At 47.6% G+C, this 13777-nt stretch overlaps 6 protein-coding genes and 1 non-coding gene across 7 annotated transcripts; 5 read left to right on the top strand and 2 right to left on the bottom strand.

Moving 5' to 3' along the window:
* Positions 1 to 1511: 1511 nt before the first annotated feature.
* BT62DRAFT_967393 (uncharacterized protein) lies at positions 1512 to 3471 on the top strand. The gene is made up of 5 exons (XM_043188861.1): positions 1512 to 1606; positions 1658 to 1936; positions 1987 to 2047; positions 2094 to 2922; positions 2975 to 3471. Exons 1-5 carry the CDS (start codon positions 1528 to 1530, stop codon positions 3110 to 3112), a joined length of 1386 nt encoding a protein of 461 aa, XP_043040909.1. The 5' UTR covers positions 1512 to 1527; the 3' UTR covers positions 3113 to 3471.
* A 120-nt stretch (positions 3472 to 3591) lies between these two features.
* On the top strand, positions 3592 to 3693 carry BT62DRAFT_t66. The gene has a single exon. It is a non-coding gene; the product is annotated as a tRNA-Met (tRNA).
* Positions 3694 to 4847: 1154 nt separating this feature from the next.
* Positions 4848 to 6506, top strand: BT62DRAFT_980389 (glycoside hydrolase; the record flags this gene model as incomplete). Its single annotated transcript, XM_043189507.1, has 12 exons — positions 4848 to 4943; positions 4971 to 4982; positions 5041 to 5095; positions 5153 to 5264; positions 5316 to 5377; positions 5399 to 5616; positions 5666 to 5694; positions 5758 to 5909; positions 5985 to 6084; positions 6139 to 6247; positions 6300 to 6346; positions 6404 to 6506. The coding sequence occupies 12 exons, from the start codon at positions 4848 to 4850 to the stop codon at positions 6504 to 6506; spliced, it is 1095 nt and encodes a 364-aa protein (XP_043040908.1).
* A 352-nt stretch (positions 6507 to 6858) lies between these two features.
* On the bottom strand, positions 6859 to 7843 carry BT62DRAFT_1075461 (uncharacterized protein; the record flags this gene model as incomplete). The annotated part of the gene is made up of 6 exons (XM_043179116.1): positions 6859 to 7007; positions 7063 to 7171; positions 7227 to 7572; positions 7631 to 7678; positions 7729 to 7768; positions 7828 to 7843. 6 exons carry the CDS (start codon positions 7841 to 7843, stop codon positions 6955 to 6957), a joined length of 612 nt encoding a protein of 203 aa, XP_043040907.1. The 3' UTR covers positions 6859 to 6954.
* A 166-nt stretch (positions 7844 to 8009) lies between these two features.
* BT62DRAFT_892794 (NADH dehydrogenase 1 alpha subcomplex subunit 6) lies at positions 8010 to 8509 on the top strand (the record flags this gene model as incomplete). The annotated part of the gene is made up of 3 exons (XM_043183119.1): positions 8010 to 8117; positions 8167 to 8413; positions 8463 to 8509. 3 exons carry the CDS (start codon positions 8010 to 8012, stop codon positions 8507 to 8509), a joined length of 402 nt encoding a protein of 133 aa, XP_043040906.1.
* Positions 8510 to 9436: 927 nt separating this feature from the next.
* On the top strand, positions 9437 to 10384 carry BT62DRAFT_1005016 (uncharacterized protein; the record flags this gene model as incomplete). Its single annotated transcript, XM_043177099.1, has 7 exons — positions 9437 to 9484; positions 9531 to 9569; positions 9630 to 9713; positions 9776 to 9925; positions 9971 to 10024; positions 10069 to 10236; positions 10277 to 10384. 7 exons carry the CDS (start codon positions 9437 to 9439, stop codon positions 10382 to 10384), a joined length of 651 nt encoding a protein of 216 aa, XP_043040905.1.
* Positions 10385 to 11341: 957 nt separating this feature from the next.
* Positions 11342 to 12477, bottom strand: BT62DRAFT_1075459 (uncharacterized protein; the record flags this gene model as incomplete). The annotated part of the gene is made up of 4 exons (XM_043179115.1): positions 12356 to 12477; positions 12050 to 12292; positions 11932 to 11998; positions 11342 to 11821 (listed from the first exon to the last, which is right to left on the bottom strand). Exons 1-4 carry the CDS (start codon positions 12376 to 12378, stop codon positions 11342 to 11344), a joined length of 813 nt encoding a protein of 270 aa, XP_043040904.1. The 5' UTR covers positions 12379 to 12477.
* Positions 12478 to 13777: the final 1300 nt, after the last annotated feature.

Raw genomic sequence — 13777 nt, 5'->3', positions numbered from 1 at the left:
GGTATTCCAGGGGGAATACCATTCATGCTCGAGGTTACGTGGGTTCGACTGGTATGAGAAAGCACGGGAAATCCCTAAACGTGTCCTCGCCTTTATGAACTTTGAATGGAAGAACGTTGATCGGACGGTAGCCATGATGCAAATGGAAGGGTTGAGAGAGTCCACAAATCCGATGGGCACCTGAAATTGTACATAGAGGCAATTTTTGTATCTCCTGGAGCAGGTTGAAGATAATCTCTTTACTCCGCTCATGTTGACTACGGATACGAGGAAGACCAGGAAGCAGTCATCGTTCAAAAGTGAAGGAAGTAAACGACAAAATTTCTGGCAATTGCTTGTAAATTCACGAGATATGCTTATCCCGTGCATGAAATTTGAAATATCTACTACACCGCTTTGAACATCCACCGTCACTACACTTTGCTCCTACCATCTCGTTAACCATTACTTCTCGTACGTCTTTCGTAAAAGTCACGTACACTTTCTCACTTTATGGATAGCTCATCATGTTTTCCATTGAAGATCATCGTGTCTGTGGCTACTCCTTGAATGGTCCAGCTATCCTCGCGTATGGCGTGAAGAAAGGTTGGGGCACTGATAAAACCGCATTCGACAGAGTCTTCACGATGAAAAAGACTGTCGAGAACCTTTTCCAGAAGCATACCAATCTTCGCACTAAGGTCTGCGGCGTTGTGAAGCCAGTACAACCTGGTGCTGGAATCAACCTCTTTCTCGCCGTTGCCTGTACGGATCCCGAGGACTATCTTTCTTTGCCTGCGGAAGACGATCCTGACTTCATCGAGCTGAAGAATTTGCTAAAGACGACGAAACCGCCGAAATGGAGGACGATGAAGATATAAGATGGATACCCCTTTTGCGACCTGAGATTGCTCATTGATTTTGTCAAAGGTCGATGCACGTAGCTCAAAGGCTGACACCGCTGACCTAGTAGACATTGGTCATTATGTGTATAAATTTGTATAGTTATCAATCTCGCAAGTTATCTACAAAGCCTTCATGTTTGACCTGACTGTTCACTATATGGTGTTCTTAGGCTACAATGTGTGGAAGAAGATCAATGGGTCCAATCTTCACAGGGCCAATACAACATATTTATTGAAGAGACGTTGACGGGTCCTCCTGATGGCGTCCGAACGGGTACAAGTTTATTTTTATACTTGTCGAAAACAAAACTTCGAGAAGCCTGAGCTTCATCCTCTTGCTCGGTCCGTATGAATGAAAACAGATATGTCGGGAGGGTGTCCGAGAAAGAGCCTCGACTCAAATCCTTAAGCGCTCAGGCCAAGATACAACAACTACGAATTACGGAGTCGGAGCTATACGAGGTCCAGTATTGAAATAGTCAGAGCTGACAAGGCATGTACGGCGTCGAAAATATAGCAAGTCAGTGGTCACAGTCAGTATAAGTTAGGAACTGGCTGGATATTACATGGCTGCCTTGAATTCGGAATTTCAAAATCAAAGATTGCCGAAAAAGGGCTTGCCCCACCCTGCACCAGCACCACGATGAGTGACTATGTTCCCTCCATACAGGACCTTCGTGTGAAGCTTTGCTATATTTGTAGAGAAGAGGAACTTTTTGACAGTGCGAATTTTCTATTTCTTTGACATTCCATTGTCTGAATTGCTGCAACAGAACCGGAAATTCCGCCACGGATCTGGATACATCCATGCAAATGCGCGCTCGTTGCTCATGAAGCGTGTCTGCTGAAATGGATACAGACGGCACAGGCCACGTCGGCGGAGGCTGGGGAGAGAGCCATGACATGCCCTCAGTGCAGAACGCCATACGAAATTGAGAGCCGGAATCCGAGACTCTTGAGGATCCTTTCGTGGTGCAGTCGACAGCTGCCGACGTTGGGAAGGGTATGTCTCTGGACAGGTTTCGCTGGATTTTTGGTGTCCATGCAGGCTGGTCAGTGGGATATGCCATCTTTCGCTGTATATCTGTACTGAGACCAACAGGGATATACGTTCTTCTCACTGGATACGGTGCTCATGCAATCCAGCAATTCTTTGGACAAGAGTATGTGAGCGACATTTGAATCCCTTTCGTGCCTAACCATTTGCAGGATGTACGACTTTGTGCTCACCGACGACCCGTCCAACTGGCCAATAATGGCATACATTCAGCTCCCTCTCATCCCCATTAGCCTTGTCGTCTCTCGATATGCCCACGTTTCCCCAATCATGCCCACCATCATCGCGTGCTTTTCTCTCATGCCCCGAGGCATCTTTGCTCTGATCCACCATAACAATTACGCGAACAACATACGCATCGAGTCATCCTTGTGGCCACCATCTCCATACGCATTCGCTTGCGTTATCCTCCCCACTACCAACGCTATATATCGCGCTTGCTTCGCGAGGCTCTCATACAAAATCCTTGGTACGAGGGATCCGACAGAATACGAGGATAACCTCCGGTTCGTATTCAATGCTGACGACGAGCAGCGGGATCAAGAAGGCGAACGACCGCCTGCACCAGCAGAAGAACAGGCGGTAGAGCCTAATCTTCCTGCTGTTGTTCCTGCTCCCCCGGCCAATGGCGATGCCGTCGGTCAGCAGCTGGCTGATATCACCATTGAGATCAAGTCTCCCAGCCGCATTGGTCGTAGAATCGGGGGTGCTCTTCTTCTACCGACGATTGCAAACAGGATGGGCTCCTTGCTTTTGATGCTCTCAAAGCATTCGTTGTACATGCGCAAGTTCCTTGGCGTGCGTCCGCCATGGCAGAGTCAGGTTCCCTTCCCTGTAGCGTGGCTCAAGACCAATGCTCAGGGCAAGCCTGTCGTCCCCTGGGGTCTGGTTTTGCGTGCTTTCTGGGGTGGCGTCAGTCCTTGGGCGGAGCTCGATCCCGTCTGGTGGCGTAACTCGATTGGGTTTGGAATCTTCATTGTGGTATGTGCTTGTTCTAGATGCGCATAGAGGTAAGGCGCTAATGGTGATGCAGGCCAAAGATTGTATGAAACTTCTTTATCGCTGGTTGGTGAAGAGAGAGAAGGAGACGCGAAGAGTGAAGGATCGACCGTTCTCGGAGGTGGATGTATCAAATCTGGATCTTATCAAGGCGGGGGATGGGCAGGCATAGTTCTTTTACTTTTGAATATCGGTGATGTTAACCCTGAATGTTACTACCCTTCTCTCTACTCTGAGATCAATGCTGTGACATGATGACGGGAGCACTGCCTACTTATTTAAACTCTTACCACATTCTTCCATGGATTTTCGCTTCGTTGACCTTGTCCTCGCCACAAAATTTACTGAGGACTGGATATGATTTTTCCGGGAACGACCAACACGAATGCTCACAGGAGCCTTCACACCACCAAGACATGATGACGGGGAATAGAGGGTTGTGCAAAGTTGGATGAGGCTTGTGGTTTAGTTGAACGCTTGCGTGCGCAAAGTCTGGGTGGCCTGTGGACAGATGAAGCTAGGATAGTCATCTTGGGTGACCTCAGAAACATTAGTTGCACCTGATTGATATCCATAGCCCATGCACTATTATGGCACACTCTTTTCATTGATCGACTCGTCAATTAATTCTGTGAGTCATCCATGGAACGAGCTTCAGTGGCTCAGTTGGTTAGAGCGCCAGTCTCATACGCCTGTATGATCCTTGACATAGGAGTCATCTGGAGGCCCCCAGTTCGATCCTGGGCTGGAGCATACTCCTCCTATCAAGCTGGAGGGTTAGTTACGTACCAAACATTTAGAGGTCTAAGAGTTCTGCACCGATCCTTCTCTGTGACAGTGTTTTTGATACGGTATTTCAGTTGTATTATCGCATGACTGACGCACAGCAGTTACAGTTTTTTTTTTCAGAATTTTTATCTTCGCCTTTTTACACATTTTGTAGGTATTATGAACTGTAATGTTACCTACAAACATTGCATATCTATTAGTGTACTTTGTAAATCAAAGATACACACAGTAATAATGTAGTATTGAATCATCGTGCTGAATTACAGTCATATGATAGGTAAGGTACTTCAAAAATCCCTCCAACGAGGGGAGGTTAGTCACCAGTAACTTTCCGGTCTGAAACCATGGTGTACCAAAACCTAGGGTGTCGTGCGCAACCCTAGAGCTTTCTACGACTACAACAATGCAACAATTTTTCACCAGATGGCAGCGGGGCTTGGGCGAAACTTGCAAGTAAGGTTGCGCTATGCCTTCTTTGGCCCTCTTCACTACTCCTGCAGCTTTTGGCGGTTGTCAGGACTTGGGTTACTCTTTCTTCCTTCAGTTTCATGAGGTCTCCAGATGCCCATGAGCTTGCGTTATTACACCTCTCAATACAAATGAGAGCTCCACTCACGTACCGCTCAATTATTCTCCGAGTCATTCATATTCCCTCCGTTCTTCGAGCATAGGTTTCTCGGTGACCGCCTGCTCGATGAGGCAAAACCATTGCTAGTTATGCACAACCCGTGGTAACTCTCACTCTGACATGTCTCGTGGTCTGTAATTGAGATTCTGCCTTGTTTTCGGTGGCAAGTTCTAAGGCTGAAAAAATGGGCATTTGCCGACACATTTCTTGTAGATGAGTTATCCTTCTTTTCATTGCCACCATGCCTTCTATTTTTCTCTCCGGCTTCCGCCTCGGGATTATTATCATGTGGAAAGATGCGCAGTTTCATCGCGGCCCTTGAGACGTGGTCGTTCGCTTACATGGCAAGTGGATAACGTGTTGCAAGTTACTTAAACCTATGCGTTATTAATACCTTCTGGCCGGCTCGATCGATCATTTATAGCTCGACGTTAAGAGACGGCTGACTTGAGGTATCGGCACTTTCCTCCAACCTTCCCCCTTCTCCACCATGGCTATCTCCCTTCGACGCGCGGTGACCGTCGCCGCCTTTCTAGAATCCGTTTCTGCTAATATCTTGCCGTCATTCAATTATGGTACGGATAAAGTACGAGGCGTCAACCTCGATGGATAGCTCGTTCTCGAAGTACGCCTCTTGTTTTTTCTCTCCTTCCAAGATGTTTTAGTAACGGCGATGTCTCTAGTCCTGGATTACTCCATCTCTATTCGAAAATACAGGTGACTCAGGCAATATTCGCTGTTGTGATGAAATCGCTCTGGATCTTCGCTCTGGATAATCCTGACGTCGTTGACGAGTGGAGTGGACCTTTTGCGAGTATCAAGATACCGACACTGCGAAAGAAATGTTGCAGGAACATTGGAGTACCTGGATTACTGAATTTGATTTTGCCGACATTGCTGCTGAGGGGTTCGTGCTCTCTACCTTGTGTCTTTACGCTGATATTCATTTTGCCGGTAGTTTGAATCATGTTCGTCTTCTCATCGGCTATTGGGCATTACCCGTCAGTCTCCTTCTTCCATGTTTGGACCGCCTTCATTGAGGGCGGCTGTCGGATAGTGGATGGCATTCAAATCGCACAAATATCGGACGGAGCAACGACATTTTCTACAAGATGTCTTCAATGTTTGCAGACAAGGTTGACATGATAGAAGCGTTGAACGAGTTGAGTTCAATATATCCTTCGCATTGTTACCATGAGTTCATTGGATTAAAGCCAGCTGGGTTTTATGGCGATGTGGCGCTGCTCGCCATAAAGGAGGTAAGTATCACTTCTTCACTGATACAAAGCATTCACAATACCTTCCCAGTACTATTATGATGGATATCCTGCCGTTCGGTATGGTGACGTGCCACCTTGTCGACAACACTGAGTCTCATCATTTCTTCCCCAATTCGATAGATCGAACCAACAAAGGAACGCCCTTGTTTTAATCCACGACGCATTCCAAGACCTGAGCTATTGGAAAGACTTCATGTGCCCTGAAGACAAATATGACGGTGTGGCCATGGACATACATAGACACCAGATGTTCTCCAACGCAGTCTGCCCGAGTCTCCCCAGCCGCACAGTTTGTACTCATGTGTTTAGGAAGTCTCACGGACCGACGACGAGCGTATTTTCCTTAGTGTGCCAGGAGGGACTGTCGTTGTGTTCCTTCCATCTCTGGACAATCGTCGGCGAGTGCACGGCCGCTCCTATTGATTGCGCAAAGTATCTCAATGGAAAGTCACGCATACTCCTCTGATTCTTAGATGATCAGCCGAACTGTTACTATGGTAGTTATTTTGATGACAGTCCCAAGTTTGGTGACTGCCGTTGCAAGACAGGCTCTGCGAATGGTTTTAGCAAAGAATACAAAGCCTTTCTGAGGAAGTACTGGGAGGCCCAGGTATGCTTGAGTCTGGTATTTGACGGTGAGAGCAAGGCTGTCATCGACATAGCTTGTGACATATGAGAAGTCCACGGCCGGTTATATATACTGGACCTGGTCAGTTGATATTTTTCCGATTAGCGACTCGCCTATCGAAGTTGAATACCGATACAGGAAGGCAGAGTTTGCGGACGATTGGAGCTACCAAGCTGGTCTTGCGTATGGTTGGATTCCCCGAAACCTTATAAATCGGCTATACCCTAATATCTGTGGATAAATTACGCTCTTTGGAAATCTTGTCGTTTATTAGATTTCACAATGTTTCACATGAGAGAAATCTGTTGTAGTGTCAATGAAGTGACGCCAACAATTCTGACGTTCAAATCCTCACTAGCCCGACAGGGTACGCCCTTGAACATCAGCTGAAGCGTCTAGCTTCGCAAACCAGACTATGGAATCTCCTAATAATCGACTGTAAAGAGATGTCATGGTGTACCAGCAGGAAGATATGATACAGGTTCAATCCTGAGGACGACTTACTGTTGCAGGGAATTGTAATAATTTTTGTCCTCAAACAATAAAAATTTAGAAATGTTTGAAGCGGACGTTCACTGTTCAGCGCACATGTTGCTTTTCGTAAACTTGACAAATGTAGAGTCTCAGTCTCACGTTAGAGCAGCGTATTGGCAATATCAAAAAACAACAAAAGATGATATAGAACTCGCTTATCGTCTTCCAGCAGCAGCCTTCTGCTTCGCAGCCAACTCTTGTGCTTTCGCTGTAGATTGTAAAGTAAACAACATGAGAGAAAAGTATATAAGGAGGGTAAATACCTTCAGCCTCAGCCTTCCTCTTGGCCTGGGCAGCCTCGCGATCCGCTTTAATCTTTGCAAGACGAGACAGATCAGCCTTTGCTTGATCTGTCTTCCCCTGGAGGTGTAACTGCAAAAAAATCATTCATAAAAGGATACTTGAAGATAAAGCAAGGGAATAGCACCTTCCAATACCGATCCTGTGCATCCTTCTTCTCTTTGGCCTCCCTTTCACGACGGCTGAGCTCTCTCGGGGCACCAAGGTCGGATATGTAGAGCTTCTTGGTAACATGGTTGGGGTTGATAAAGTCCTCTTCTTCTTCTTCCTCCTGTTCGGCTATCTGTTTCTGTTTCTGTTTCTCGGCAGCTTGCTTCTTCTTTAGTTCTTTGCGCTCAGCGCGACTCAGCTCGGGTTTGTCTTCTTCCTCTTCTCCTTCTCCCTCTTCCTCCTCCTCTTCCTCCTCCTCCTCTTCTTCCTCTTCTTCTTCTTCTTCCTCTTCTGAGGATTCCTCCTCCTCGTCTTTACGAGCGCTAAAATAATCGATCGTTCAGATATTGAAAATGAGTGACGCCGGTTGGGAATGCGTACCGTGCAGCAGATACAGCAGTACCATTCTCATCTAAAACCATGTCCTTGCTGTAGATCATCAGCGACGTGAATACAGCAGGATAAATGGACTGGCGCACCTGAAGTTCCTGCCACCACCTCGCTTCTGCTTGAATTTGCCTGGAAATGAAGGAAGTAATATCCGGGACCGTAGAAAAGCGGTAAATAGATTTGCTTACCAGTTCCACGAACCATGGTTGTCGATGTACGATAAGGATAAGATGAGGGTCGATTGGATTGCGCAAACTGTCGGACTTTGATTCGTCCCCTAATCCGGACGAAATGGTACTGTGGGAATATATACCCCAATCCGTCTCCAAGAACCAGTGCTGACCGGCGTCATTGAACTCTGTCTGCAACCATGTCATTCACGATTCCAGCACGTCTTGCGCGGCCATCTATTCGTTCACAGAGCCCGATAGAGGCCCGACAACGTGTTATCCAGCTCTACCGCGACTGGTGCCACGGTGTACGTCCACTTGTTATCCGTTTTCACCCTGGTAATGACCTCTACTTAGGCCCCGGAAATCATTTCTCTCTACGCCCTCAACGTTTCCCCTGCCTACATACGTTACTGCATCCGCCAGCGCTTTGAGCGCCATCGGCATGTCACTGATCCCCGCGCCATCGAATTGCTGCTCTTGAGGGGTAGGCAGGAATACCAAGAGACGATGAACTGCTGGAAACTCCCGGACCAGGTGATGGGTATCCTTTTGAAGCCGCAGGAGAACACGAAGAAGACATTTTTGCAGAAGTTCTATGAAGGTGCGTGGTTTGTCGATTGTCTGATGCTGCTTTACTTAGTGGGCTGTAGGTGGAGACGAAGAGGCGCTTATACCGGCTGCGTCTGGTGTTGTGTAAAATCCCGGTTGCAGTTGATGATGTTTTTGAATAAACACTCGAAATCGTTAGACAACGAATACATGCACGCATGAGAACCATCAAATCTTGTCTTACACTAGAAGGGTCGCTTCTTCGATTTGGGCGTTGCTCCAATTTCTTAGGAGACCTCCTCAGCATGAAAGCGGGGAAGCTTCGAATCGGTAGCTATCAAGGCCGGCATGGTGGGCTGTCACGCCACTAAACTGAAGGAACGACCTGTACAGATCATAAAAATGAGCTTAAGCACTGTCGCCTTTCGCCGAGGGTAAATGACCCTGTTGTATGGTATTCTCTAGCCAAGACTTTCCTTTATCCTTTCCTGCGATTATCTTCATCTAGTCTGCCCACCTTTCATATTTTGTGCGATTAACTGCAATCTCTAAGGTAACCCTCTGTTTGCAGCAGTCGCATTCTCACGTGGATTTCTTTGACCAGGACTACCGCGTCTATGATAGCAGGCGCCTTCGCATTGTGCTTATCCTTCCCGATGTGTGAAAGGGAAACACCAATGTCATGTCCACGACTCGGATTGCCTCGCCCTGGCCAATGCGCAACGATGCAAGCGTACGCCCTGACACATTCTATCCATGAAGCACACCTCTCACCGACCACTGAAATAAGGAACTGTGACAGGTACGTTTCCTAGTTCTTCCAACATTTCCAATTTGATTCAATCGCTCTGGTTAGATACATTCACTTCTCGGGTTTTCCTCAACAAACGTACAGATTTGCGTCCTATCGACGCTGAACAGCAATACGAAGCCTCAGCTCGTTTTGGTAGTCGGAATACATAAGTACATGGCAGCATCTGATCACTACTGAGCACCAATTTATGAACTTCACTTCGGTGGCCGCGAAAAAAGCATTTAATATTTTATGCGACGTGGATGTTACTGAAGCACTTTGATGCCGGATGGTACTGATATTGACTTATATCTTCTAATCGACGGTCGGGTTCGTTTGTCAAGGCCAAGATTGGTATTTGCGGATCCCGGACTAGGAACGACTTCTGACTTCTACTACCATCATCGATACTCCGGTTGCGGCGTTTTGCCTCTCCTCCTTCGAATGACCTCAGAATGTATCGTACGGTGCTCAGGAAGCACTTACTTCTACGGGTGAGGCGCGAAACTTTTGGACGTCCGTCTGCACCCTCCCCCCACCAATGATCGTCGTGTCCATTGTCCCTATATGCACACAGTGGCGGTACCTTCCAGCTGATCTTGGTGGCGGCCCCCATTCCAGCATGATATACAGTATTCCCAAGTTTGGGTCTCGGACGTCTATGCCTTTGGCGAACATCAAAAATTCCTCGGCAAGGTTATCATGAAGATCATCCAGCCCTCTCTCATATGTCTTCCCCATCCTAACTGGTATTTGGAGGCGCAAGACTACGTCAGACCATGGACTCTTTGGCGCACTGAAGATAAGGCATATTAGGAGCTCAAGCCGTTGGAAGGAAGTACGGTGCCATGTTATTTTGGCAAGCAAAAGGTCAGTTGCCATCTATCAACGGTTGCGTGTGTGGGTCTGTGTAGGTCACGATGCCGGCGGAAGAAGATGCGGACGTTCTGTTTATGGAATACGTCGAAGGCAATACGCTCGAGCAGTGGAAGGAGGACCGGCCAGCGCATGAGAAACGCGAAGACTTGGGGAACGCTAACGAAGCATATATGGAAGAGACGAAGGAGATGATGAGCATTATAGTAGTGGCTTTGTTCTCTTGACTCAAACATCATACACCAGCTCAAGAAGGTCCTACTCGGCGTTGATGCCTTCAACAAGCTTGGCATCGGACACAGAGATATACGCTCATCGAACATCATCATTACTCCCTCCGGAGAGCCCGTGTGAATCGACTTTACTAGGGCGCGCTGTAAAGTCGGCCCATGCAAGGTTCGAAAAATATTCAGAAATCCTCTGAAGGCGGCTACTCTCGTTCGAGATTGCTGCGAACGTCATGAGGAATAAATCATCGAATGGTCTAAGGCCGAGTTGGCGAAGCGTGTATCCGCTATTGAATGGGATTAGTGGGTACGTTTCTTCGCTAGTATAACGCCGGAGGTTTGGTCACTCAGATCTTTTTGATAAGTGCCTCCTCCTAAAGCGGCCTTTCTCTTCTATGTAATATCTATATTCTACGCTCTTTTCTCTAATATTTTTTTGAACACCGTCTCACTCTGGCTCAACGAGTTTGACTCTAGGGATAATGGAAAACCCTAACGAAGTTTTGAAAAGCGCTGCACAGTTGGCACGGAAACAGCTACATTACGAGGGCAAAGTTCACATATCGGGTCTTTCAAGAAGTCTATAGTTGTCCTATATACCGTAGGAAAGGGCCGCTGAGTCTTACTGAATAGTTGCAAACCTTCGTATTTGCCTGCGTCGGACCGGCGTTCATTGTGTGGACCGGCCATATCGTGCTGGTGACCTACCGACCTACTTTCCTCAGGATTTCAAGCAGTCTTGGTCTCTGTTTGGCACTAGCTCTCTGACTAAGTAACTGGTACTTCTAGTGGTTTAGCATCATGCCCAAAGTCGGCACGAAGGACGTGAAAATGATTTTAAACCACATAAATGATTATGTTTCATAGCGAGATGCTATTACAAAATATCGGCGATTCCAACGGCGAGTATGTCTAGTAAAAGCTATTGTACATGAGGCGATCGAATATAGCTCAAGGTACACTATAGTACATCTCAGAAGAAGCCAAAACCCATGTCATCCGAGTCCGAGTCGAGTCCCAGTTGTACATTTCCACACAAACCCAAAGACCAGCCTCGGACAACAAGTTCAGCCTATCCTCATCTCTACCGGTCAAAGACCACCCCAGCCGTTCTTCGAGTACAATGGAGACACGACTCGGCCATTCTCACTCTAGAGGAGATCATCTCAACGAAATCCAGGTCAAAAAATGTCGCCGTGTCAGACATGAAGCCCCATGCTTCAATAGATAGGGAGCGGAGGTGAGGAACAACACAGTATCGTCCATGATCATCGACCTCTGCCAAGGAGGATACAACAGCATGGAGCACATCACCGTCCATCACCGTCCATGCCTTGATCATGATCTCCAACTCGCAGAGCGTCCGCAACCATCTCAGAATGTCTACGAGGCCGTCATTCAGATGGGCGCGGGCAAGGGTGAGCTTCGTGAGGGTGCAGCCGGAGTTAGAAATCAGAATATTGAGCGACTGGAGCGCGCCAGGAGGACAGGATTCGGTCCTTCCAGTATCATTTGAATCTGTTCCCAGTGCCGTTGCCAATAACAGAGAGGTCAGCTCGAGACTCTGAAGGAAGTGACGGGTCAGTTCGTGACCCTCATACAGGCGTGTATCAGAGAAGGAAATTATTGGAGAAAGGGGGGGATTGATTTTTGTGCCTCTGGTGAGGTCAGTACATTTGACAGTTTTGAGCGAGGGTGCTTGAGAAAAGGCCACTCCAGCCCAGGGAAGGGGTTCTTGGCGCTGAGGGAAAGATGGATGGAATGCTCGGTTATTTGCTGCACATATACCTACTGGCGCTCCAGATAATCAAGTGCACGGCGGGCTATATTGATATCAGCCTCTATTTTCATAGCTGCCTCGTCTAGGTTTCGCACAGAATGACTGAGAGGAGGCCTGGTGAAAATATCGTCCTGGTGAGTAGAAGCCGTAGAGAGTTCCGACGAAAATTCCTTCAGCCAGGAGTATTTGGAGTACAATGAAGCCAGAAAATCTCTGAGAAGTGTTTGAGACTCGAATGAAGCCTCAGAAGAGCGACTTTGGACAGAACCAAATGTTAGAGGAGTCAGAAATCTTGGAATGTTTGCATGTAACACTCACGGTGCATCGTGTGCTTCTGCCATATTTCGATAAAGGCGTTTTCAGCACAAAGTAATGGGGTTAGATATCATCCTTCGGTGCTGGGGTTCGCTACTGATGGCTGTGTGTCGGTCTGGTGCTGGTGGTAAAGAAGAGAACGTAATGATATCTATTTGGCCTCCGTATTAGATTATGTCGGACCGGAAGTTCCGGAACTAGCTTAAGCGTCAACGGACGCGCTGAATGAGCATCACGACCTGCTCGTCGTGCGCGGTAGAGAGGCATGCATCAATCCCTTGCACAGAGGCTACACTTTTTCTGTTAAATTAGATCTATATACTGCCCCATCGAGCTTCGACAAACGTCCCTTTCCATTGTTCGCAAGAGATAGCGGTATCTTCGACCTTATCTTGGTCGACGCCCCACATCTATTCATCCACAAAGATCAGTATTCACAAGTATGGCTCGCTGACGTCAATTTTGACAAGAACATTCTCTGTAAAGTAATCATGATCATCCAGCCCTCCCTCATCCGCCCACCCGACATCGACTGGTATCTGGACGTGTACAACTACGTCAGACCATGGACCCTCTGGCGTACCAAAGACCTATCGGGAGCTCGAGTCATTGCAGGAGAGCCTGTACCATATCACTTTAGGAAACACAAGGTCAGCTCCCGTCACTTGTATCGGGCTACTGATGACTGTTCCATAGCTCACGATGCCGTCAGGCGAAGACGCTCAGGTCCTGCTCATGGAATACATCCAAGGCAAGATGCTTGAACAGTGGCTCGAGGACCGGCCAGTACATAATAATATTAAGCCTGAAGATCTTAGATTTGGGGGATGCCAACGAGAGATATGTAGAAGAGATGAAGCAGATGGTGAGTACTCTTTTGTTTTCCTCTTTTCCTCTAACCATGGCATGAAAGAAAGTCCTACTCGGTGTGCATGCCTTTAACGAGCTGGGCACAATGACATGCGTCCAGGGAATATCATCGTCACTCCCTCTGGAGAACCCGTGGTCTTCGACTTTGTTATGGCGTGCTGCAACGGCGACCCAGCTGACGTACGGGATCGCTTCGAAAACCCTGCCATGGCGACTGGCTCTCTTCGACATTGTTGTGACCAACACGAAGAGGAAATTGCCAAGTAGATCGGGAACGTGGGCGAAACCTAGCTTGTGGGCCCGATGCTGATCAGACGCTGTTTCTTTGCTCATTTTTTTTTGGCTGGTATCAAACTAAGGTTACCAAATCTTTCCTTCAGTTGACTGCCGCCTCTCAGACGTTAAATTTTCTACGTTATTTCCTTGTATACGCATTACCGCGCTCCAAGCTCCTCCTCCCGGGTCTGCGCTCTCTGTCTTTGTCTATCCTTTCAGCTATTTCATCCCTATCATCCCGTCGGCGCTGGCTCTAGGATACGTAGATGCATGGCAACA

The sequence above is a fragment of the Guyanagaster necrorhizus genome, assembly GCF_019112545.1.
Source record: "Guyanagaster necrorhizus MCA 3950 unplaced genomic scaffold BT62scaffold_10, whole genome shotgun sequence".
Taxonomy (NCBI): Eukaryota; Fungi; Basidiomycota; class Agaricomycetes; order Agaricales; family Physalacriaceae; genus Guyanagaster; species Guyanagaster necrorhizus.
This window is presented reverse-complemented; position numbering and strand designations above follow the sequence as displayed.

What these genes read in the sequence shown, in the direction of transcription:
- BT62DRAFT_967393 (XM_043188861.1), top strand. Translation starts at nt 1,528, where the DNA reads ATGAGTGACTATGTTCCCTCCATACAGGACCTTCGTGTGAAGCTTTGC. An exon ending in TTTGGTGTCCATGCAGGCTG is followed by an intron (nt 1,937 to 1,986) that starts GTCAGTGGGATA and finishes TGAGACCAACAG; the next exon opens with GGATATACGTTCTTCTCACT. An exon ending in GGTTTGGAATCTTCATTGTG is followed by an intron (nt 2,923 to 2,974) that starts GTATGTGCTTGT and finishes ATGGTGATGCAG; the next exon opens with GCCAAAGATTGTATGAAACT.